This window comes from Portunus trituberculatus, chromosome 27 (assembly GCF_017591435.1).
Source record: "Portunus trituberculatus isolate SZX2019 chromosome 27, ASM1759143v1, whole genome shotgun sequence".
NCBI classification, from domain to species: domain Eukaryota; kingdom Metazoa; phylum Arthropoda; class Malacostraca; order Decapoda; family Portunidae; genus Portunus; species Portunus trituberculatus.
The window spans coordinates 11,217,402-11,241,898 of NC_059281.1; the positions used below are offsets into that span (position 1 = coordinate 11,217,402).

Below are 24,497 nucleotides of genomic sequence, written 5' to 3' on the forward strand. Positions count from 1 at the left end.
CATGCACTGACATGCAAACCTCAACTCTTTACTGTATTAACCTCTTCAGTAGCATGACGCGTTTTCATATTCATTCTGGTTACTGTTTGGCGATTTTATACAGCTTCAGAAACTTACGTGCAGATTAGAATAATGAAAACTCTAGCCATTAACATTCTAACCTACATAGACCCTTCTTAATGTCAATAAAATCGTCTAATCATACCCAAAAATCAAGGCAAAAATGCGACTCATTATTAAAGGGGTTAACACGAGGCAAAGGAAACGGGGCTGAGGGATGGGAGAGGATAGTGTGCATGGGAGGGGACAAGCAGGGATTGACAGGACAAAGAGCAAGACAGTACTCAGGGCAGCGGCAGGGTATGGTAGGGTGAGGGACAAGTTGTAGGGTGAAGTCTAATCGTCGTTACCCGTAGAAGTGGTCGTCTTTAAACGTGTTTCTCAAAGGTCTTGGGGTCGTTCTGGGTTCAGTGGCCTTCCTCTCTCTCTCTCTCTCTCTCTCTCTCTCTCTCTCTCTCTCTCTCTCTCTCTCTCTCTCTCTCTGCGAATCATTTTTCGCTGACATTATTTCCAGCGCATAAATATTTAGTCCCCCTTTGTGACGAAACCCGTAATGTGACGCTCCTGTTTTCTCCTGTTTACCCTCACCTCTCGCTCTCGGCCGCCTCCCCTCGCTGCCACATTCCCCTTTTTCCATTATTCCTCCCCCCTCCTCCTCCTCCTCCTCCTCCTTCCACAGCTAGAGGCATTTTCCCCTAACGTTGTCATATTCAGTTTTGAGCGAATTCTTCTGGTTTTCTCCTGATACAATACTCCATTCATTGCTCTCTCTCTCTCTCTCTCTCTCTCTCTCTCTCTCTCTCTCTCTCTCTCTCTCTCTCTCTCTCTCTCTCTCATGATTAATTGGAAATGGTCGTCCGACAAAGCGGCATTGAAAGAAATGAGGACAGTGTGTGTGTGTGTGTGTGTGTGTGTGTGTGTGTGTGTGTGTGTGTGTTTTATGTGTACGTCGTATTGTTGATATGAACTTTGCCTAAACTGTAGTTCATTACAAGCGTACACACACACACACACACACACACACACACACACACACACTTCACAAGTAATTTCCCGTCACTTAGAGTTTCCCTTTACAACGCTCACCCTCAACAACACTCTCTCTCTCTCTCTCTCTCTCTCTCTCTCTCTCTCTCTCTCTCTCTCTCTCTCTCTCTCAAGTTGCTTCCGTTTCCGCTGGCGAGCTTCAAGTGTGCCTGTCTTTCATTCCACCACGGTAATCTCTGGGCAGCGGCGTCATGCACCCGACGCGGCGCCTCCTACACCACTATAGGGACGCTGAGGAAAAACATCCACCGTGCAGTTGTCTCCTTCTGCTGCATGGAACATCAAGCTTGTCTTGTCTTCCTGTCTCCCTTATGTTGAATCGGTGAAAGTTTTGAATCTGAGTTATGTTTGGTGAAGTTTAGACCGTAAGGAGAGCGAGAGAGAGAGAGAGAGAGAGAGAGAGAGAGAGAGAGAGAGAGAGAGAGAGAGAGAGCGTGTTGTGTGCGCAAAGCCGTCTGTTTAATGGCGTGAATAAATTTGCATCGCAGAGGTAAAAAAAAATGTACAACGCATGAACTGCAATCAAGGAAATGCATCACAGCAATGTCCGTCTGTTCGTTTGTCCATTTGTCCGTCCGTCCGTCCGTCAAGCTAAAGGGAATGATGATTGGTGCTCGCGTGTTGTCACCAGCTGGGAAACGTGAGTCTGACTTGTCGAGGCGTCACCACTATCACCACCACGACCACTTCACTTACTGCTGTGTGTGTGTGTGTGTGTGTGTGTGTGTGTGTGTGTGTGTGTGTGTTAGCTCTCTGCCGTAGCTATCGTGAACAGCAAACATTAAATCCACCACTACAAGATCGTGAACTGTTCCCGGATGTGTTTGCCGCCGCGCTGTGATGGAGAGGCAGGGCTGAGCGCCACACACGCCTTGCACTCCACACCTCAGCCAAGACGATCATTGCATGGGAGTAAAAATGCCGCTATGTGAACGTGTGGCACTCACAAGGACACGGGAGGAAGGAAAGGAGGCCTGGGCGCAGCGCCGGCGAGGGAGGAGGCGCGGCGCTTTTTGGGAGGGCGCGGCGTAGCGGGCGTAATCGTGACGTCAGGATGAGGAACAGACTGAACAAGATCTGGGCCTCGGAAGATACCACTCTGGTGATGCCCCTCTCCCCGCCCCACGCACCCCCTAGCCCCGCCCCCCTCCCCGTCCGCCGCCTCCACCCGCTGCCCCGTGAGCCTATCCTGGAGCCTATACAGTGAGTATGGAGAGAGAGAGAGAGAGAGAGAGAGAGAGAGAGAGATCATCTGTACCGCCTGTCCTCGCTCTTGGAGGTGGCGAGGCACTGACATGTGGCACTGCACGTCCGTGAGACAGGCGGCACCGTCAGCCAGCGCCTGCAGGGCGTGGCGACTGTGGCTTGAGAGGCGTGCTGTCGCGGTGCGGAGGGGAGGCTCCATCAACACACGTCAGTAGGTCTTGTGTGGAGTAGCGGCGCTGAGAAATAACACTGATAACTCAGCCTGAAGTCAGCAAAGGCTTGGTTGTGTGTGTGTGTGTGTGTGTGTGTGTGTGTGTGTGTGTGTGTGTGTGTGTGTGTGAGTGTGTGTGTCCTGCCATGAATTTCATCCTTTCCGAATTTTCGTAGCCTTCTCTCATCCCCCTCACCGCTTCCCCCGTCTCCTTCCTCGCCTGGCGGGTAACATTGCTGTACTTCCATTATTCAACACTGCCTCTGAGGATGAACTTCTTACGGGAAGGAAAAAAGACGTTATGAAAAATAATTCCTTCTTGTTTGCATCCGGCTGGCCCTTGACCCCGCTCACCCCTTCGCCGATTCTGAACATCCCATTCCTCCGCAGGTCGACTCGAAGAGGCTTAAACCGAAAGAAAATCGACGATGCTTAGTATTCTGGCCGCAGCGAAGGACTGTCGGCCGCTGGGTTGCCAATAACTCACGATTTCAAAGACAGTTTCTTGTTTTGCTGCGTCAGAATCTGTGTTGTCTTGCCGCCAGAGTCCTGCGATGGCCCATATCGTGACCCACTCGTTCCTTCGGTCACTAGAGCACACTCGCAACAGCAGCAAACACTAACAGAGTCTCTTTGAGCATCTGAGTGGCAGCTGAGAAAGGAAAGACGATGTCTGCCCAGCGGGAGTAGAGGCTGCGAGAGGCCACTGGAATCCAATATTGGGATATCAGAGTGTAGCTGCTGCTCTCGCCTCGGCCTGCCTCTGTCCCGCCACGGCCCGCCACAGCCCGCCCCCCACCGCCAGACAGGAATCAGGGGAAGCATGGGTCATGTGGTATGTGCTGTATACCTAGGCGGGGTACAATTGCAGAATACGGTAACAGCTGTTGCAGAATAGTATTAGGTTCGTTATGAATACACACACACACACACACACACACACACACACACACACACACACCCTCAAGATTGAAACTCGTTCAGTTAACTGATTACGAGCATCTTTTCTCTCTCTCTCTCTCTCTCTCTCTCTCTCTCTCTCTCTCTCTCTCTCTCTCTCTCTCTCTGGTAGTGCATGGACAAGATAGAGACGGCGGTGGTGGTGGAGGTTCGGTGCGATGTGTCAGGGAGGGAGGCCTTGGGTCTGAGTGGTGGGTGTGCGGGAATTCATGGAAAGCTGTAATCAGTGACCAGCGAGACACGTGAACACGCGTTGCATGTATCACTTTATCTTATCACGCCTCGGCCGCCTCGCTCTCAGGATGTTTGTTCGGTAGATTAGTAATTTTCACCATAACCACCACTACCTTCATTATCGGTATTATCGTTAACAGCCATTACTATAAAAGGAAATAGCTGTTCAGTATAGCAAACCTCTGTACCTGTGTGTCCTTTTAGTTGTTCCTCTCCTCGCCTATCCCTGAAGATCTTCCTCATCCTCCCCTCCGTCCCAGACCTCCTCTCTCTAGCCGCTACTATAAAAAAAAAATAGATAAATAAAACAATACAAAATAGGCTCAATGTTCTTAAAATACAAGTAAATACTCTCTACTAGGTTGCAACTGTATCCTCATTGTTCGCGAGCTGCTAATTACATGCGCAATATAATCGTGCTTTTACAGTAAATTCACGGTTTGTTGTTCTTTCCGTCAGCAGATGTAGACAACCTTCTCGACTCTTTTATTCTACGCCCTGGGCCTTGCTCCTCCCCCTTCCACCCACCACACACACACACACACACACACACACACACACACACAGGCCTTCGCAGTCGGCAACAAAACGCTGACTCGAGGCAGTAAAGTAACAAAATATCATCCAAAACACGTGAAACTTGCTGCAGGAAACGTCTTCACTCGTCGTAAATTTGTGCCTCCCCCTTCAGCCATCTCGTGTTGTGCCTCCCCGCCCGACGCCTATACAAACTTTGGGGCGCGTTTTTACTGTGCGAGATGGACGGATTTGCATACAAAATACGGTCGTTTCATCTTGAGGATGGCCTGCCTCACCTTCTCTGCAGAATGGAGTGATCTTTTATACGTGGAATGTAGATGTATCGCCACGTGCACCACAGCCAACCAGCCACCACCACCACCACTACTACGGGAGGCGTCTGTCTTGTGGCTCGTCTTCCAGAACGACTTAACACTGATAACCACTCTATGCAAAAGCCACAAAGATTATCATTCGTATTCTCAGTGTACCTATTTCCCATTAAAAGTATTGTATCTTTGTTGAACCACTAGAATCATGACGACCCTGAAAACAAACAAAACAAAAAGCATAACATTCACGCCGCAGTCCGCTGCCAATTACACTTATCCGGGCCACCAGTGACGCATTTCCTCTGCTACAGAAAGGCAATGGTAACACGTCTTAACCCGCTTAGTATTCAATCCATCTTTCTGTATTAACATTTCCACCTCATTCACAGCCTCACATTGTTCTTTGCCTCCCTGAATTCCTCTTTTTATCCTTTTTCTATCACTCCACCGCTTCTGAATCGTTATACGGAAATAGCAATGACCATCCGCTCGATAAGTGTGAGCGTGAAACCAGAGAAGATAACGGAGCAAGCTCTTCCATAATTTTACCCTCCAGTAGCTACATCTCCAACCGCCGCCAGCCACTTCCTCTCGCCTATAGCACTCACTATACGCCACGCGCCTTGGCAGGAAGGATGTAGGGACCGCGTCTGTTTGTGGAGAACTCACACACACACACACACACACACACACACCATGATCTTTTTATGTATTTTCTTTGTTTTCATCCGTATTTATCATATGTTTACGTATGTGTATGCATGTATGTGAATGTTCGTTACAGAGGAGCAGCAGGATGGGCACTCGTGTATTTTTAACTGCAGATAAAAAGATTAATCCCTAGCCTGGATTATTACTTTTTTCATCGCGGTTCGTGCGGCGAGGAAAGACCGACGAGCCTATTAACATCCTGCAAAATTGAATCACATCGCCAATAACTTACCAATAACACCACCTCCGTGTGCCCTTGCGTTATGAAAAGAAACCTCGTCATTTCTCATTCAATCTTTTACCAGTAGATAGGACCAAGAGGGTGATATAACAAAGAGAGTATTGTAAAATATGTGTAACTCGGCACCCTGCTGTTGTTTGTTTTGGTGAGCGAGTGGCAGAAGTGACTCAGTGACGCAGTGCCTGATGAGCCTCGTTGTGGGGAGTGTGTCTCCCTGCCTGGCTTTGTGATGCTCAGGTGTGCGGGGTGTCACTGAGGTGTCCCTGCCCTTACATCACCAGTACCCACACCAGGAGGAATGGAGGAGGAAGAGGTGTCGAGCGAGGTAGAGGAGGAGTCTGTGGGGTGAGTGGTGGAGTGTGGAGGGCCTGAAATGATGGGAGGTGGAAGTGGTGGCCTATATCTCGGCTATTAATGGAGTGGGGCGGCCTTGGTGGTGGTCCTGGCCAGCATAGGCCGGTTGTGGCACGTTGACAGATGTGGCGGTGGCTGTAGAATGACCTCTATGGAATGGCTTGTGTTTGTTTGTGTGTTTGTCTTTGTAATGCATCGTTGCCCTTAGAACGGTCAAGCCCTTTGTTGTGTTTCCCTTAACTCATTGATTGATTGATTGATTGATGGGTGGGTGTATGGTCGACCGTGCAACCCTAGCCCCAGTTTCCTCCGTGGTGGCATGATGTGTGGTGCCTGGTGGGGTGGGCTTTGCGGGACCCTGAAGGAGCTGTAATGGGATGGGATGAGATTTTTAATAGGCTTAGAGGGATAATTATTCATGATTCTTCTTATAAATGTACCAGGAGTGTGACTGTTTACTATTAACCCCTTGAGTACCATGACGCATTTCCATATTCATTCTGCTCATTATTCAGTGACTTCATACAGCTACATAAACTTATATAGGGAATTAAAATAGTGTAGGCTGTAGCCATTAATCTTCTGCCCTCCATAGACCCTTCCTAATGTCAATAAAGTGGTCTAATCGTACACAAATCTCAAGATAAAAAAAATGTGTCCCAGTACTGAAGGGCTTAAAGTCAGTATGGGGTTCTAGTCAGTGAGTGTGTCCCCTGCTGTGTGTCAGTGTGAAGGTGGTCAAAGTTTGAATGCTATGTGAATCATGTGTTTAGTAATGGATATACTTTGCCACTCTGCTGTGTGTTTAGCATCAGGGTTACTGCAAATAACAGAGAGAGGAACAAATAGTAATTATTATCCATTTCCACTCCAATGGAGTTAGATGATGATGTAGACAGTGAATTGTTGCTGTAGAAAATGTTATTGTTTTGATACAGATAGTTTTAGTCTTAGAAGAATAAGTAAAATACCATAAAAGTAACTTAATTGCCTTTTACATAGCTTTTGTTGGCTAATATTCATTGAAACTCATATGAAGTCACTATTTTGATGTATAATAGTAACGTTTATAATTCATAGAGTGTAGAGACAGTAAAAGACATGAGCATACTAGTGGCGTACAACAGACGTCATTCCTCACCCGTATGTTGCAGGCGGATGGTGCCGACTGGGCGGACAGATGGCCAGCGGACAGTCAACGCCCCAGCTACCACCCTTGGCCCCTCCCTGCCCTCTGCAGCCGTCACCAGGCAGCATGGCCAGCCCCAAGCCCATCCCCCACCCAACCAGCACCAGCACCAGCACCAGTTCTCCCCACCAGCTCATCCCCAGAGCATGTCAAGCGCCTCAGCCCCCAACACCATGACCACCTCCACCACCACCACCATCGCCACCTCTGCTGCCCCCAAGCAACCTCCTACCCTCTCCAGAAGCCTGTCCCGGAAGGAGCAGGTCAAAGCGTAAGTATTTCAGTCCAGTTACAAGTCACTTTGTTAACTTTAGCACCTGAGTTTCTTACTTTGCTTTCTTATTGATGACCAGAGCTGCCACATTATTGCAAAGATTGAGTGTCAGGATGTTTCTCTCATGTCCACAACCACCAAGCCCGTGGACAGAATGTTAGCATTATTACCATGCAGTAGGTTGACAGTATCACCCCAGACTTCTCTATCATGTTTTTTTTGCTCTGCCAAGTGAATGGTATTAGTCTTCAATCTGCCACACTCAATATTAACCACAAACTGAACCTGAGATTCCATAGCCAACTATTGGAATGTTATTCATAAAGAAAGTATTACACATCTTTCCATGTATTAATCTCTCTCTCTCTCTCTCTCTCTCTCTCTCTCTCTCTCTCTCTCTCTCTCTCTCTCTCTCTCTGTATTTGTATCTGTCACTGTAACTGACCATGTGTTGCAGGTATGTGAAGAAAGAAACCAAAGAATTCTTTGGACTAGATGAGACCTCTGAAGATAATCAGAGACAACGCTGGCAAGACAAGCGGAAACGTTTGGCCAGCCGCAAGTATGGCCAGCTCAAGGACCAGACCAACACTACCCACCACACACAGTCTTTCACCAGTGACTTCCATGCCTTATCAGAGGTGAGGAGCTGCTTGTCACTAACATGTGTTGCTCCAGCCCTTTCCAAATCATTATTCATTTTGATAGCAATTGTGGTTGTGTGTATTTTCTTGTATGTGTGTAATTCACCTCGGTCGCCTGCTGGTCACCCAGCACTACTAGGTGAATAGGGGCTACACATTAAGAGGCTTGCCCATTTGCCTCGCCGCGCCGGGACTCGAACCCGGGCCTCTCGATTGTGAGTTGAGCGTGCTAACCACTACACTACGCGGTGTGTGTGTGTGTGTTTCACTGTTTGATCTGCTGCAGTCTCTGACGAGACAGCCAGATGTTACCCTACAGAACAAGCTCAGAGCTCATTATTTCCGATCTTCGGATAGGCCTGAGACCAGGCACACACACCACACCGGGACAACAAGGTCACAACTCCTCGATTTACATCCCGTACCTACTCACTGCTAGGTGAACAGGGGCTACACGTGAAAGGAGACACACCCAAATATCTCCACCCGGGCAGGGAATCAAACCCCGGTCCTCTGGCTTATGAAGCCAGCGCTCTAACCACTGAGCTACCGTTGTGTGTGTGTGTGTGGGATATTTTGGAATTTATCTATTAGGGACAAATGTAGAGCTAAATTTTCCTCAGGTATCACATTGTAGAGCCTTTCTGTATTCAGTGCACTTTTGGGATTAGCATCACTGTATGGGAATGACTTGTTGCATGTAGTGTGAGAATGTCTTGCTGACTTGGTTCCCTTGGCACAGCTTCGGGAGGGATTGGGCAGTGGTTTGTTGGACTCGGTGGATGCGACAACGTGGCCTCAGCTGCCTTACCCCGGGAAGGACTCCGTCGCCAAGATGACCTGGGATGGCATCTCCTTTGCGGTGTCGGTGAGTCCTCTCTCTCTCTCTCTCTCTCTCTCTCTCTCTCTCTCTCTCTCTCTATCTCTATCTTTGAATCACTTCAATATACCTTTCTTTCAGAAAATGCTGAATCTCATTGGATATGTAGGATATGTCTATGAATAATAAACTACATAATTAATGCCAACATTATAGCTCGGAAAGTTGTATAGGAATGCAACTATTTTCATGTGAGTGCTTTGTGGATGTCTAGCTTTAGATGAGCCAGTGGAGAAGACAGGTAACCTAGCACAGGAATAAAGTTTTTCCCTTCATTGTGTTGACGGCTGATTTCTTGCAGACGGTTGCAAAGAGGAGAGCCAAGAGTCAAATCTCAGGTACGGCAGGTGGGCGATCCAAGAGCCGGAGTTATGCCCCCTCGTCCATGTCTGTCCCAGACGAGGTGTTTGATGAGCCAGACATCTCCCCCACCACCACCGCAACCACTACCACCACCACCACTGCTGCCACCATGCGCCCCACTCCCCCTGTTGACCACTACAATATGGAGTCACTCTCCAATGAAGTAATTACTGAGTTTCTCCTTCATCTCATTATCATATTTGTGTGTCTGCACACACATATGTCTACATGCAGATGGTGTTTTGCATGGGTTAATTGTACGGTTATTTCTTCTATGGTTATGCAGTATTAAGCACTGTATGTATATGCAGTGCTTGACTTTAAAACATTCTTCTGAAAGAGGGAAACACTCCAGTTTTAACTTACATATTCTGAGTATACAGCATACACCAGGCCCATGTAAGATTGATCCATTTGTGTAAGACTACTGATCCCTTGAAGGAGGGTAAGCAAAGATGAGATGCCCTTACACACACACACACACACACACACACACACACACACACACACACACACACACACACACACACACACACACACACACACACACACACACACACACACACACACACACACACACACACACACACACACACACACACACACACACACACACACACACACACACTCCCTATCTCCCAAGCCTGTAGACAGATTACAAGATACCCAAAGTATATCTTCCTTTTGAATGATGATATTGACCATTAATTGCAAAGCCTTTCTGTTTAGTAAAGCTCCTCATCCACAGATAGATATTGATATTGTTGCATGCTTCTTTGTTTCCTTCAGTGAAACAAGTGGTTCAATATAATTAAAACACTTTTCTGGACTGAATCCTTCCCACTGCAAGAAATTCAAGCCTCAAAATTGTGAGCCAGTAGATAACCACTGGTGTGTGTAGTGCAGCTCACAATGTGCACACTGTCATCTGCTTCTCTGCCACCAACTCAGACATGGCTAGCAAGTGTTTGGAAATATTTATTATATGTTGCTGACAATTATGATACAGATTACATATATTTTTTACGGCTTATATTATTTTGTAACATACCAATCTGTAAATTAGTATAGTAAACAGTGTAATGGAAGTTCTTTGGAGATCTTTTCAGTAAAATCATTCATCACTAATTGAATGTATATCAAAAAAAAGCCTTTGAGCTTATAAGATACAAGAGTGTTCTCTGAAGCCCTTACTTACCTTAGAAACCAGTGTGGAAATATCTTTAACATATATCAAGATCAGCAGACATTTACTTAGCATCAACACATATTGCCTGCTGAATGTGAAGCGAATACTTGTATGCAAACTTTCTTGTGTCTAAAGTTCTGGTGTCATTTCAGGTGTTCTTTGACAGCAAGGTTTCGGGGAGCCCTGAGGTAGGAGCTGGCACCTCTAGTTACGACAGTAGTAAAGAAGTAAGTAGGAATGCACAGTGTCATTGGCCAGTCCTCTTTTCAGGTTCTGCAAGTTAATTAAGAAGGCCCATATATTATACTCTCTCATGCTTGAACATCTTATACTTAGAACATTTTTTGATGTAGCCTCTTGATTCAGCCTTGAGTGGAACTGATGGTTTGTGTTTGTGCAGGTATCAGGAGCAAGGTACCACCCAAGTGTTCAAAGTGAGAGGCAGCAGAAGCAGTTCCAGGTTTCGGACTCTGTTGATGCCAGTGGGCGGTCTAGTGCTCATATTGGTCGCTCGCGCATCTGGAATCGAATCCTGGACAGCTGCTTTGACAACTCCGATCGAAGACAATACGGCAGAGGACTGTTGGGCAGAGCCTTTGGGCGAAGATTCAGGGAAAGTGTCAGACAAGAAAAGGATGTAAGTAGAGAAGTAACCAATGTACAGTGTTTAATCTTACACTAAATTAACACCAGCTTATTCTTCTGTGTTATATATTATTGTGAATATTGACAGTAATAGTTTTAGTGCTCCATGAACCACTTCTCAACACCAATCACTTGAGAGCCACTTAACTCATGCGGCTGACTGTTCTACATTCTGTAGCCAACTTTTCAGTAATATGGCAGGATAGGGAACAGGCTCATTATGAAGGGAGAAAGGTAGACCAGTGTATGCTGTCAGCCCTTACTATGGATGTGTGTGGCCAGCTGTGTTATGGCTGAACTAAAATCTTTGAATGTATATTTCTCCACTGCGGGATGACAGGTCTGAGTGTGTGAATGGTGTGTGTGTGTGTGTGTGTGTGTGTGTGTGTGTGTGTGTGTGTATGTGGTGCTTTGTCTGGGCCATTGTGTTTTGGACTGCTGGCTTGATACCCATTGAGCTGATGAGTCTGACACACAAATGTCCCCAGGTGAGGAAACAGCTGGATGAGATGAATGACTACCGGCCATACTTCACGTGGTGGGTCACGACTGTCCAGGTGGTGATCCTGCTGCTCTCCATCATGTGCTACGGCCGTGCTCCCTTCGGCTTCTCTATTAGTCAGCAGAAGGGACAGGCAAGTACTTCCCATCTTACCACTCCTTCCCTGGAACATGACTAATTCATTTTAAATGTTTAGGCATTAATTGTACTCACTGCTTCACCTTGCATCTAACCTTTGTCTGTCTTACTTGCAGGTCCTGATGGCCAGCTTATCAATACAGACTGTGGATTACTGGGAACCTTCAAATTTCTGGCTTGGTCCACGAGCAGTGAGTAGCTTCCATGGTGCCAGGGGCCAGTGTTGTAGCTGAGGCACACCCAGGAAACATTGCATTGCTACTCTCATCTTGTTTTCTCTTAACTTCTAACATGTCATATTGTAAGAAACACTGATACTCTGAGAGGGAGAAATGTGCCCCATCTCACATTGAGATGGCAAAGCTTGATGCCACTTATCCTGACAAAACACTCTTTCATCAGCTTTTCTTTGTCTTTACCAGGCTGACCTCATACATTTGGGTGCCAAGTTTGCTCCCTGCATGAGGAAAGACGAGAAAATCTTCCGGCATGTGGAGGAGCAGCGGCGGGCAGAGCGTGAGACCGGATGCTGCATACGAAACGATGACTCCGGCTGTGTACAGTCATCGCGGAGGGAGTGTTCGGTGAGCCACTGGGCAGTTTTATGTGTGTGGAGTGAGCTCAGAGCTGCTCCTTGATTCTTGTGTGATTTCTAAGACTAACTATCCTGGTGTGTGTGTGTGTGTGTATTTACCTAGTTGTATTGTACAGGGTTTGAGCAGGGCTCATAGTATTCTGTCTCCATATCTCCATTTATCTCATTTTTCCTTAAAGTTATGCACCTCATGTGCTGTAACAACTTCATTTTCCAATGCATTCCATTTTTTCCACTGTTCTGTGTGGAAAACTGTATTTTCCAATATCCTTTACACACAGCCTCATCCTGATCCTCTTTTCATGTCCTCTTGTTCTTCCATCTTCTTCTGTCAACAGCACCAGGTCTTCTTTGTATATCTTTTCAGTATCATTGACTATCTTATACATTGTTATTAGGTCCCCACATTCTCTTCTATCTAGTAAGGTTGGTAGTCCCATTTCCTTCAGTCGTTCTTCATATGTGAGGTCCTTTAATTCCGGCACCATCTTTGTAGCAATCTTCTGTATCCTTTCCAATTTTCTTATATCCTTTTTAGAGCTCAGAGACCATTCCACTGCTGCATAATCTAGCCTTGAACATATCATGCTTGTGGTGATTTTTTTTTCATCATATCTTTGTCCATGTAATGAAATGTGTGTGTGTGTGTGTGGGTGTGTAAGACTGCAGGGTACAAGACTTGTATGATTGTCTTCATAACACTTGTATTTATTGTACATATTCCTGGGTCTTAAACTTGAGCTTATTCTTCTTTCCTAACACATCAGCCTTTGTGTCATTTCTAGTGTGTGTTTGTAGTAGAAAGTCAGTGTGTGTGTGCGTGTGTATGTACTTTAATCTTACAAAATCTCAACTTCGTAGATTTACATCACAATGAATAGTATCTCTGTAGTTTGTTTTCATTTGACTAATTTCAATCATTAACTTCCCTCAAGCCCCTCGGTTCAGGAGACATGGAATCGGTAAGACTTTTTATTATCTTCTTGACTACATTTGTGTTAGGTTGTTTATGCATGCTGGATGTAACTCTCCATCACTTAGTATTGCCTAGTGCAGTATTCCCCCTCCTCTGTAGTTGCATCTACTTTATATCAGTGTAGTGATTAGACTAATGACCATAGTAGGATTTCTTGTTCTTATTTTAGTTTATTAAGTTGCAAATTGATCTTTTATAGTTTGGCTACATTTTATTTCCTATACATGATCAATTGGTTGTGAAATTTGCTAATGAATGAGGAAAGTCTGACTACTGTTATTTCTGTAGTTCAGCCCCATCATAGCAGGGAAACAGTCTGGCTATGTCATGTACCCAGACTGGAAAAACACTGCAATTATTTTCCTTGTATGTGATGAAAGATAAACAAGAGGGACAAAGCCAGAGGACTGGAAACCCTTCTTTTGTATCTCTATCCTTGGAACATGACAAGACTTGAGTTCTTGTCTCAGCTACTCTCTCTTAATAAAATCACATTCCACTCTTCTAATATTTTGACAGGATTCTGATTAGTCACCTGAAAAGCTAGGGTTGGCTGCATTCAGTGTTTAGTGTTGTGTTTAGTTCTTGTCAAGAGATGTAGACAGGAAGAGCTCAAAACAGATTCTTAACTCTGTGAATAAAGCTTAATAACTTTGCCAATACAATGTCTTGAATAACAATCAAATCAGTGTTTCTTTTTAACAACTAAACCCATTTTTTCCCAGAACCGATTGTCGGTGTGGAAGAAGTGGAGCGAGCTGGCGAAGGGCCCAGATGGCAGGCTATCTGGCTCTGTGTGTGGCCAGGACCCCAAGTAAGGCTGCTGTACTGGCATCTTTCATTCTTGCCTGCCCACTGCTGGCTCTGTACATGTTTTTGTTACTTTGTCAGTTATATATCTACATAGCTTGTTTCTCATCTTACACACAACCATTAGTGTGTTGGTAAGTTCCCTTTTTTCTTTGTGAAATTAGTTTTTATCAATATGAATTCTCACTTTGACATTGTTTTCAGTTACTGCAAAGAGCCGGCATCTATCCCTCCACATGAGTGGCCAGACGACATAACACGCTGGCCAATCTGTCGGAAGAGGATAGCGGCGGAAAAGAAAATTCATGCAGCGGAGCACATGGCGTGTGAGGTCATTGGTCACCCGTGCTGCATAGGGATCCACGGGGAATGTCGGATTACCACGCGGGAGTATTGTAATTTTGTGCGCGGCTACTTCCATGAAGAGGCCACACTCTGCTCTCAGGTGTGTGCAGCTCACCCTTCCTCCACCCCACACACTTCATACGAGGCCTTACCAGCTTGAAGATAATCACAAAGTTTACTTTGCTGCAGGGAGAATGCTAACAACGGGTGTTATTCTGACCATTGTCTGAGACACTCATCGCAGTAAATATATAGGTTGAATCCACTAATAATTCCTGTATACTTTTTGTGTGTACAATTTCCTTATCCAAACTGTGTGTGTGCATTCACATAATGTTCCTTCCAAAAATACAAAATGCTCTATGCCATTCCTTGGAATGGTAAACAAAGGCAAGTTATGAAGAAATACAGGACTTAACTTCCTGTGTTTTAGTTTTATCAGTTCATTAATGTGCAGTGAATAGAGTGTGGCAGTGTGAAGCAGCATGACTCATGTTCTCCCGACCAACAGGTGTCCTGCTTGAACAACGTGTGTGGGATGATACCCTTTCACAACCCTGATGTTCCAGACCAGTTTTATAGATTGTGGACATCGCTATTTATTCATGCAGGGTGAGTGACTCTGGTGTCATACTGGAAGCTACTCCACTGCATGTTGTGTTTACTTTTCAAGGGAGGTGGCTGAGATGGGATGTCAGATACAGTTCTCATGAATTTGACTTGTGTGTTTATTCTAATTCCTGTTTTATTGTATTTTGATATAAATACAAAAATTCCTTGACATGCTCACATACACTGAACCTTTAACTATGATACTTGTTAGGTAATCTGTACTTTTGTAAGATGCACATACATATTGGAGCAGGATAAGGCAGGAAAAAGAGGCTGAAAAAGATGATTGATAGAATTCATAATAGTTTAGATAAGACAAAGTTTACTTCTGTTCACTAGAAAATTGAGGGTGGTTATTGACAACAGTTCACCACAGCAGTCTTGAATAATGATTTCACACTTGTTGACACCAGTGACATATCTCAGACTTCTTGGATTGTTTGAAATGGATAATTGCTCAAGGTTTACCTGACAACAATTACTGTTTGCATATGCTATTCACCTTGGGAACAATAACTGATACAAGTTTCGTTTCAGATTCATCCATTTGAAAATCACAATAGTGCTCCAATACCTGCTGATGCGGGACATGGAGAAGCTTGCCGGCCCCGTGCGCATCGGAATCATCTACATTGTGTCGGGCATCGCTGGCAATCTGGCCTCGGCCATTTTTGTCCCGTATCGGGCTGAAGTTGGTCCCTCGGGCTCCCAGTTTGGACTGCTGGCATGTGTGTATGTGGAATTCATCAACTCATGGCAGATGATAAAGAACCCATGGAAGGTGCTGGCCAAACTGGTGGCCTGGACATTGACTTTCTTCCTGGTGGGGCTCTTACCGTGGGTGGACAACTATGCCCACATATTTGGCTTCATCTTCGGGTTCCTGCTCTCTTATGCACTGCTGCCGTTTGTGTCGTTTGGTCCGTACGACAGACGGAGGAAGGTGTTGCTCATCTGGGTGTGTCTGGTGGCCGTGGTGGTGATGCTCACAGCGCTTATAATACTCTTCTACGTCACGCCCATATATGAGTGCAAGATCTGCGAATACCTTAACTGCATCCCTCTGACTCGAGACTTCTGTGCAGAACAGAACATCGATTTCAACAAGAAGTTGGATATTTGAGAGGCTGATGCCCCCTCATCCAGGCGGCTCTGCTGTCAGTCAACGGTCACCGACGTGCCAACATTTCTAGTAATTTAACCAGTGTAATTATTACTGTGTGTTATACAAGTGATCACCGCTGTTATGGTCATTTTCTAGTTTCATACTCGGGGAATATGGGGTACACCACCGCCTATTTTGGCCACATGTGTTATGAGGCTGGCCAAGTTCTGGCCAAAGAAACAGGTTGGTATTGACAAGTTGTGAACAAGATCCTCATACATGCCTTGAACCATTGTATATATATACATGCATACATTTACCTCCCAGTATGCCCAGTAGTTGCCTTTTAAATCCATAAAGAACATTGCTATTTTGGCTCTAAAGTGCATCTGGAAACCTCATACTACATCCTACAATGCCTGTTTTGTAATAAATTATGTAGATGGATGGAAAAAAACAAATCAGCACATGGTAATGTTCCTAGATATATAAGTACTTCTGAGGAGATAAATCATATTTAATATTCAGTGCATAGCAGATTCAGGACTTACTTTTTGAAATGGAAAATTGTATTGATCATGAAATATAAGTTCCAGCACTGACAACATATCTTGTTCACAATTAGTGTTGATACCAGCTTGTTGAGAGCCTATCGTGGTATTGTGACATTAATGGTCACCAGAACACAGAGGACTGAGGACACACAAACAGTTGTACCAAGAGTTCTGGGCCACAATTCTGGAACGCCACAAGACCCAGCAACAAGACCTGGTGGGCCTCTCGAGGCACCCATGTGTTAGTCTGCAGAAATCTCCGCTCAAACCCCTCAAAGACAAACCCACAGTGGACTTCCATAATTGTGGTCCATCTAACAAAATGGAGAGTGAAAGATGCAAAAAATCCTCATTCTTATACCTGATATTATTATCGTTATTATGATTCTGATTGTATGTGAAAAGTTAAGTGTAGGTTAGGATACCCACTGATTTTCCCCATAATTGAGCCCCATATGCATAGTGTTAAGATAATTGGACACCACATCCTTATTTCCCTCTTTTTTAGAGGTGACCCAGGCAGGGGTAACTCTGAGCCACCATGTTCTCTCACTCTCCACTCTGGCAAGTGTGACTCAAGGGAGGGTCTCCAGGGGCACAGTCAGTCACTTTCACTTCCATTTATCTCGTCCTACTCTTGTGTCGTCACCAGCTTGTGCCGGGTTCTGAGGAAGGTGGGTGGGAGGGGGTGGGAGCAAACTGTCAGTGGGTGTGAAAAATATCATGGATGAGTGTGCCACCAAGGTGCCAGGTGTGTGTTTGGAAGGTGAAAATTTGTTAGTGACTTGTGGAGCAGCAGTGCAGATGGTGATGGCTGAATGCCTTGTTCTACTTTGGTTAGTATTGTAATTACAGGGATGCATGTGCTGCCTGTGGTGCTCACAATTTCCAGGCATTAATAAATTGAAGCAAAATTTGTATCGGTGGCTACAAGGAAGATCTCATGTGATGGGGTTTCCTTTACTGAAAGACATATGTATTGTTACTGGAAGTAGCATTTTTGTGTGTGTGCATCTGCATAATTCACTTTGTTAATTATAAGCTTAAAAGTCAAAGTAAGGCATCCAAAGTGATTGTTGGTGACAAAATTATACGCATACTTGTTTTAGGATAAGATAAACAAGGAGTTTCGTATGATTTTCTTTCTTTTTACAATTAAATCATAATGGAGATAGGCATGGTACTCAGGGGTAACAGGGGTGGGTCAGTCATGCCAGAGGTCATGCAGCACAGGGGAAGGCAGGGTGTGTGTCACGTGGCATGTTGGGGAGAAGAGAGAGAAAGAGAGTCACAGTACAGTACACACAGTAGATGGGAGGCTCATGGAGTGCATGGGGACACGAGAGGTTCACACAACATGGGAGGAGTCTGGGGTAAATGGTACAGGAGGAGCTCATTCATTGGGTTGTGTGGAAGTCATGGAGTGCAGGAAGACATCACACAAATTTATCACACAGTGCTTAAGGAGATCTGTCATTACTTGGGAAAGTATTTGGTAAGTGGATCACAGTACATGGGAAGTAATCAATGTGTAACACGGGACACATCACCAGGGAGAGGGTCACGTCACAACACACACAGGTCTTTGTCACATCACAGGACACGGGTACACGGACCGTCACTTGGTCACACTACACACCACACACTGACAGCATGAATGACATTTCTACAGACAAGGAATGCACAGTTTAATCATTAAGGAGGGTGGAATACACTTGGGCACAATTGATCCGCAAGAGAAAGTTGAGAGACTTGACACATAGCAAGAGACTCCTCCACCAAGGTAACTGGCGGCCCCTGGGGAAAGCTGTAGTAGATTGGGGAACCCTCAAGCTGAACCCACAGTGTTGTCAAAATGAACAACTCACAGCTATGTATAATGTTCAGATTAAATAAAAAAAAAATGGTAAGTGGAATGTGACTGTGTGTACAGTTATATCATGTAGGCATACAAACTGAACTGCTTAAGAATCTTTTGAGGACAATGAAGAAAAGGCATATGTTGTAGATACGCTGGATTGCTGTGACTAATCAGCTGGACTGTAATGTCAGAAGTATCTCATATTGAGGGAGTGTGCAGGCTTATTATTGTCTTCAAAATATTCTTGGTCACTGAGTCCATACTGCACTTTCTACTTATCACATGGTCATTGTTTTTCACCTAAGCATGCTGCCAGTGGCATATAACTGGTATATTGTTGGTAAATAATTCATGTAACGCCCCTCTCAAGTATCATGGAGCTACATTGTCACAGATATAAGTAGTTTCATGTGGTCATAACTTCATCATGTAATTTTTCATCTCACTTAGACTAATGATTTGTATGAAAAATGTGTTGTTAGGATGATCTCATACAATAATTTACAACTCATTTCATAATGTCTGTTCTGGATATTTGTGTGGGGGCCGAGAGTGTGACGAGGAGTGGACAGGAGGTCACACACTTGTAGGAGGGTCACAAATGGGTCAGCTGAGTGTGTTAATGGTTGACTGAGCCAGCAGCAATTTGAGGATGTTACACCACAGTCCTAGATAAGAACAGAGCAACTTATATTGGTGATGCAGTTTAACCCTGAAATGACAGCTGACACACACTCTCTCTCTCTCTCTCTCTCTCTCTCTCTCTCTCTCTCTCTCTCTCTCTCTCTCTCTCTCTCTCTCTCTCTCTCTCTCTCTCTCTCTTCAGTATACAAGAATTGGTTAACTTTTTTTAATTTTCCTGGAACAAACAATGATATTTATAGCTGCATTTGTTTTTAGAATTTTTCTGCTATTTATCACAGAAGCCCCTCACTTTCCATGATTGCTCCCTTTTCTCTGGAAAATAGTAAACAAAAATTAATGTTGGTAATGATACAAGCAGCGAAGGCCTCCACCTGTGAATGTAAGTCTTGTCAAACTTCTTGGTGGCTTCAACACAGCAACAACATGCTTTTGTGTTGCTTAGAGCAATGTATACATGGACTACAATAATCTGTCTGGCACACCAAATCAAAATGTGTATTCAGCCTACATGTTCCTTTAAAATTTCAAGCATGTGGTGGTCACTGCAATCAAAACCCCAAAGAAAACACAAAAACTTTGTTGTTGCATGATGACTGTTGTTGAAGGGTTAAACACTTTGGTACTGCAATGTTTTGACTGTTTTGTTTGTTGCTTACAACTGCAAAGTTAATTGTTACATGGAGGTTCAATATTTTATTATTATTATTATTATTAATGGGTAAATAAATTAATCGTAGTTTCCTGAGCACAATTCAAAGTAATATAACAAACGTTAAAAAACATCATATAGATTTTGTGACAACTTTAACAGAGAGGAGAGGTAGTACGGTGCCAAGTGAGATTTGTATCATGTTGATCGTGACGAAAACTGTTTTCTCTTTGCGTGTAGTGATGTGAAACAGTCACACCATTCCTCCATACAACATGCTGGCCACATTTGTGACTCCTGATGGTGAGGCCTGAGCTGTTGTAGCATGTAAGACTGATGTGTGTGTTTGGCAGAAGACCTGTGACCAGCCCTTGCTCAGTAGTTGACTGCCATGTTGTAAACAGTCAACTTGTGGCAAACTTAGGGAACCTTCTCTTCTGCTAAGCCTTCTGATATGTACTTGAGTATGTGTTTGTCCCCTTTTATGTTTAGCCAGTGCAGTGAAGAAACTTCCAAATTAACTGTGATTTGTAGAGAAGGATATTTTTGTTATAGGTTACAGCTACTTTTCACAAATTTATGTTAATACTTCTTCATTTCTTGATTTTTTTTTCCTTGCATGTATCCATTGTTGTCACCATATATCCTTTTGGTATATGTTGGATAATTCAGAGCTCCTTCAATTGAATCCAGTCTATTTTATAAGAATAAGTCAGTTATGACAAACTAACTACATCATAATCAGTTTGCCCTGTGTACAGGCACCCCACACCTTGTCTATCCTTTCTCCCATATATCCATGTTTCCCTTTGCCCTTCCCATACCCCGTCTTTTATTGCTGGTTCCTTACTACTTTTTCTCTTTATTCTTTTCTGCTTTCCCTTTTAGCTTGTGGGATAACCCATTACTTTCCCTAGTCATCTAAAAAATGTACGAGTTTATTCACTTGGCTGAGGCAGCAGTGTTGATGATGTGAATATATCCTTGCCTGATCAGGGGAGGAGATATTCTTAATTTGCTTCAACAAGTTAAATTGGTGCAGTTGCATAGTAGTCCTCAGCAATGGCTAATATGAGCTGTGGTGAACACAAGATCATGGAACATGTTTTCAGGACCATCATTCATCTGTTACCAGAGTCTGATTTGTAGCTGTTCAGGTTTCTCAAGATAAAGAAGCTAAGCACCCTTTGAATAAGACCAGAACTGGCATGTGGCCACCTGAAATACCCACTCACTATTTACCTCTATATTTTTGGTAACATTTATGGTGAAAAGGAAATTCCTAATCCTGCCATTTGTTTCTTGAAAGGTATTGCCATGTAATACATCCATCACATCCATCTTCCTCTCATCTTTTGATGTCTTAATGATAAAGTGACAGCCAGAGTGCCAGCCACTGACAAAAATCCCATCTTCATGTTATTGTCTCCCTTGGTTTTGATCAACAAAATCCTCAAGTCAGCAGCAAATTGCACAGTTATAGGATGGTATGACCAGATGTTAGCCAGTCATGATCACAGTCCCTGTTCACACAGCTCAGGAAGAAAAGGGGAGACCTTTGTGATACACATGTCATATCAAGCATAGCAGTTACAGCTTGAAATTTTGTATTTCATCATCCGACATTAATTAGTCACACTGAACAGTCTAATTTCTTGATAAGTAACAGATGAATGACTGGAAATATTGGGCTACCAATGTTAGCTATGTCAGAGGATAGTGAAATTCTTTTTGAAGTCCTACATTTTGCATGATTTATCTGCATTTGTTTCTTTAAAGATGAGCAAGTACTAAGGCACACACAAGGCAGAGCTGTGAATCACAGTATGAGAGAGCACTTTATGATTTCTACATGTCATAAGTTGCTGGTTGGGAGAAAGAGAATTTCTGTGAAGCCTCATACAGTTTACTCTTTGCTGTGTCCTTTGGCAGTGGAGTATACAAAATATCATTCTCGTAGGTATTTTGTAAGAGGTGTTGCAATAGTTTTCATTGCTGTGCTGCAGGTCATTAGCACCTCCTTGGATAGCCAGTCTGGTTCAGGCCTATGTCAGCATCAGTGAAAGGAAACAGTTACATTAGGCAACAAATGATCAAAATAGTCAGTTGGTTAAAAGCAAATCATTCAATGTGTAACAGAACAAAATGTTGAAGGGAGATGCAGATGTTTTTTTTTTTTTTTTCCAGGATGATTAATCATTAAAAACTACAGTAGATTCCTAATAGACATCTGCAAGGTTTTTCTTCGTGATCACAGTTTGAAACAGACTAGAATACAAATGAGTGAACAATCTTTCAAATAAGATGTTTCAGATCAGTAATAGAAATTTTTCATGTGCCCCATTCTCAAAAGGAAATCTTTCACTGTGAATCAGGTGCTATATCTTTTTAGCTCCGAGCATTCACTTTAAAAGTAAAGAAGTTCTAATTTATAAATAAGAATTATTTACAAGCTCAAACTTTTGAAGAAGGGCAATTTAATCAATAATCTGCCATCTTTGGAGCTCAGTATTCATTACATTAAATTAAAGAGAAAAAGCCTAGCAGGAGAGGACCATTTGAATGTGATAGGCTTCCATCAAGTAATTTTTCCCATCAACTTAGTGTGTGAAGAGCAGCAGTCAAGGGACACGGTGTTATCAAGGCTAGCACAGCAGGCAGCAATTTATGCTTGTCAAAGAATGTGTGTGTGTGTGTGTGTGTATACATTCGTTGGTGTGTGCACGAGTACATCTGTGAATCATTGAGTGAATGAGTGAGAGAGAGAGAGTGCAGGAGACAAGTTGTACTGTGATCCACACATAAGCTACCTGCCATGTAGTGATTCTAGGTTTATAACAAGCAATATCATCTTCCATGAAAAGAATTAATCAACTTTAATGAGATGTAAACAAGAAAGTTCGAGTTTCACAAGTGAAGACTTAAATTCCTTCCCCAAGCAAGGCTGGGCAGTGAGTGGCCCGGCCTGTCAGTGCTCACATCACCACCTTGGCTAGAATGTTAGCAGACTGTTCACTTTTTTCATAGTGACATTACGACATTTTCTTGAGCACATTACTTTTACCAACATGTGAATACAGTTTATTTCTCATAACCACAACACATTATTGTTTCATATATGGCAAAATTACAAGTAAGACACAAGCAAGCTTATTTTAAACATAATCATATGAAATAACATTAGTCTTAATACCATTTAAAAAGTACAGAATTATTGATATTATGTGTTAGCACAACTCAAATGTTAACCAAGAACAATATTCTAAGTGACCACTTGCTCTCTTCACTAACTTAAAACATTCAGTTACTTTTCTGCTGTACTCTTCATCAGTGAATCCCACAAGAACACAGCTTCTTTTTGTGAATATGTTTTATGAGTTTTGGGGAGAGCAGCCGCCCAGACACACAAGAGGAGATGGGAGCAGTAAGCACACCACCAGCCTCTGTCACACCATCAGACTAGAGGCCCTCCTCACCCCACCAGCTCACACTAACCCGAGCTGCCTGTAACGCTCTGTAGCTTTTCTTCTTGTTTTACAGCATCAGTGTCAATATGGAATCCCTGAAAACATATTACTACTACAAAGTAATTTGGATGAAACATTTACAAATCCTTTAGTTCAAGTACATATGAATAAATTGTTCTTTGCATTACAGAGGTTGGTTGTGTGTTTCTAAATACTGCTGTGAGGGGCTGCTCATTCTGTCTGCTTGTTCCATTATTTCCCTGTAGCAACACCCTAATTAAGATGACAACCATGAGTCTTTGTGTACTTTACCAAAGATCATCTCTATAGTAATGTAAAACCTTACAATTAAGACTTTTCTTATTATCAAGTAGTGTATTTGTGATGGATTAACATGTAAAAAGTTACTCATTCGTGACTTATAGGCTAAGATCCTCAAGTCCACATTAGGTCAGTGTACAAGGAGTGTTTTGGTCCTGGTGTCGGAGGACGGCAGTGTGTGTGTGACAGCCGCGGACCAGCCAGGAGGCACAACACTCCTGTGTGTCTGAGTTGCTGGTGGACATGAGGCTGCTGGCCTATCCATATTGTCTGATTGTACAGTTTCTGTGTGTATGGTATGATTGTGAGGCAATTTTTTATGTTTTTGTATAAAATACAATACCATACGTTTTGAGCACACTCACATGCTTTTTGTATTGAACCAATTACCAAAGAAAATAAAACTAAAAATGTATAGATGAAATACTGTAAAACTCCCCAACATAGATTTTTATGAAAATGGGGTGAAAAAACATTTGTGTACTAATAAAATGCTAAAATGAGTATTTCTTTGAAATTCCTCAAACCAAATATTTGACATGTGGCCTATGCTTACATTATATTTTCCTGCACGTGCCTTTCATCAGCTCCTCTCTATTCCTATTTGTTCTAATTTGTTAGTATGGATGCTTCTAAACGAATATCTTGCAACTTTGGTGACCAGTTTCATTTCCAATGGAAAAGGAAAAGATAAGTGGATATACATATTAGAGACTAACTATATATACAGAGAGAGAGAGAAAGGGAAGGAAAGAAAAGGGAGTAGCCTAATCTTTAAACCTCCCGCCTTTCTCACCAGTGTTGACGTAAGCATCTAAGATTTGGGACGGCTACTAAATATTGGATCTGCTATAAAAC

General features: G+C 43.5%; 1 protein-coding gene across 4 annotated transcripts in view; it reads left to right on the top strand.

Moving 5' to 3' along the window:
* LOC123509370 (inactive rhomboid protein 1-like) overlaps positions 1-24,142 on the top strand; it is a 274,097-nt gene extending 249,955 nt beyond the window's left edge. For 3 of the 4 annotated variants that reach the window (XM_045263634.1, XM_045263633.1, XM_045263636.1), the window contains 14 exons: positions 7,030-7,335; positions 7,796-7,979; positions 8,725-8,850; positions 9,164-9,388; positions 10,567-10,641; positions 10,815-11,051; positions 11,548-11,694; positions 11,816-11,890; positions 12,122-12,283; positions 13,230-13,256; positions 13,996-14,084; positions 14,285-14,525; positions 14,937-15,037; positions 15,575-24,142. In XM_045263634.1, the coding sequence (XP_045119569.1) occupies positions 7,030-7,335; positions 7,796-7,979; positions 8,725-8,850; positions 9,164-9,388; positions 10,567-10,641; positions 10,815-11,051; positions 11,548-11,694; positions 11,816-11,890; positions 12,122-12,283; positions 13,230-13,256; positions 13,996-14,084; positions 14,285-14,525; positions 14,937-15,037; positions 15,575-16,160 (2,581 nt within the window). In that variant the 3' untranslated portion in view covers positions 16,161-24,142. The remainder of the gene's footprint in view (positions 1-7,029; positions 7,336-7,795; positions 7,980-8,724; positions 8,851-9,163; positions 9,389-10,566; positions 10,642-10,814; positions 11,052-11,547; positions 11,695-11,815; positions 11,891-12,121; positions 12,284-13,229; positions 13,257-13,995; positions 14,085-14,284; positions 14,526-14,936; positions 15,038-15,574) is intronic. The other variant, XM_045263635.1, reaches the window with a different exon arrangement.
* Positions 24,143-24,497: the final 355 nt, after the last annotated feature.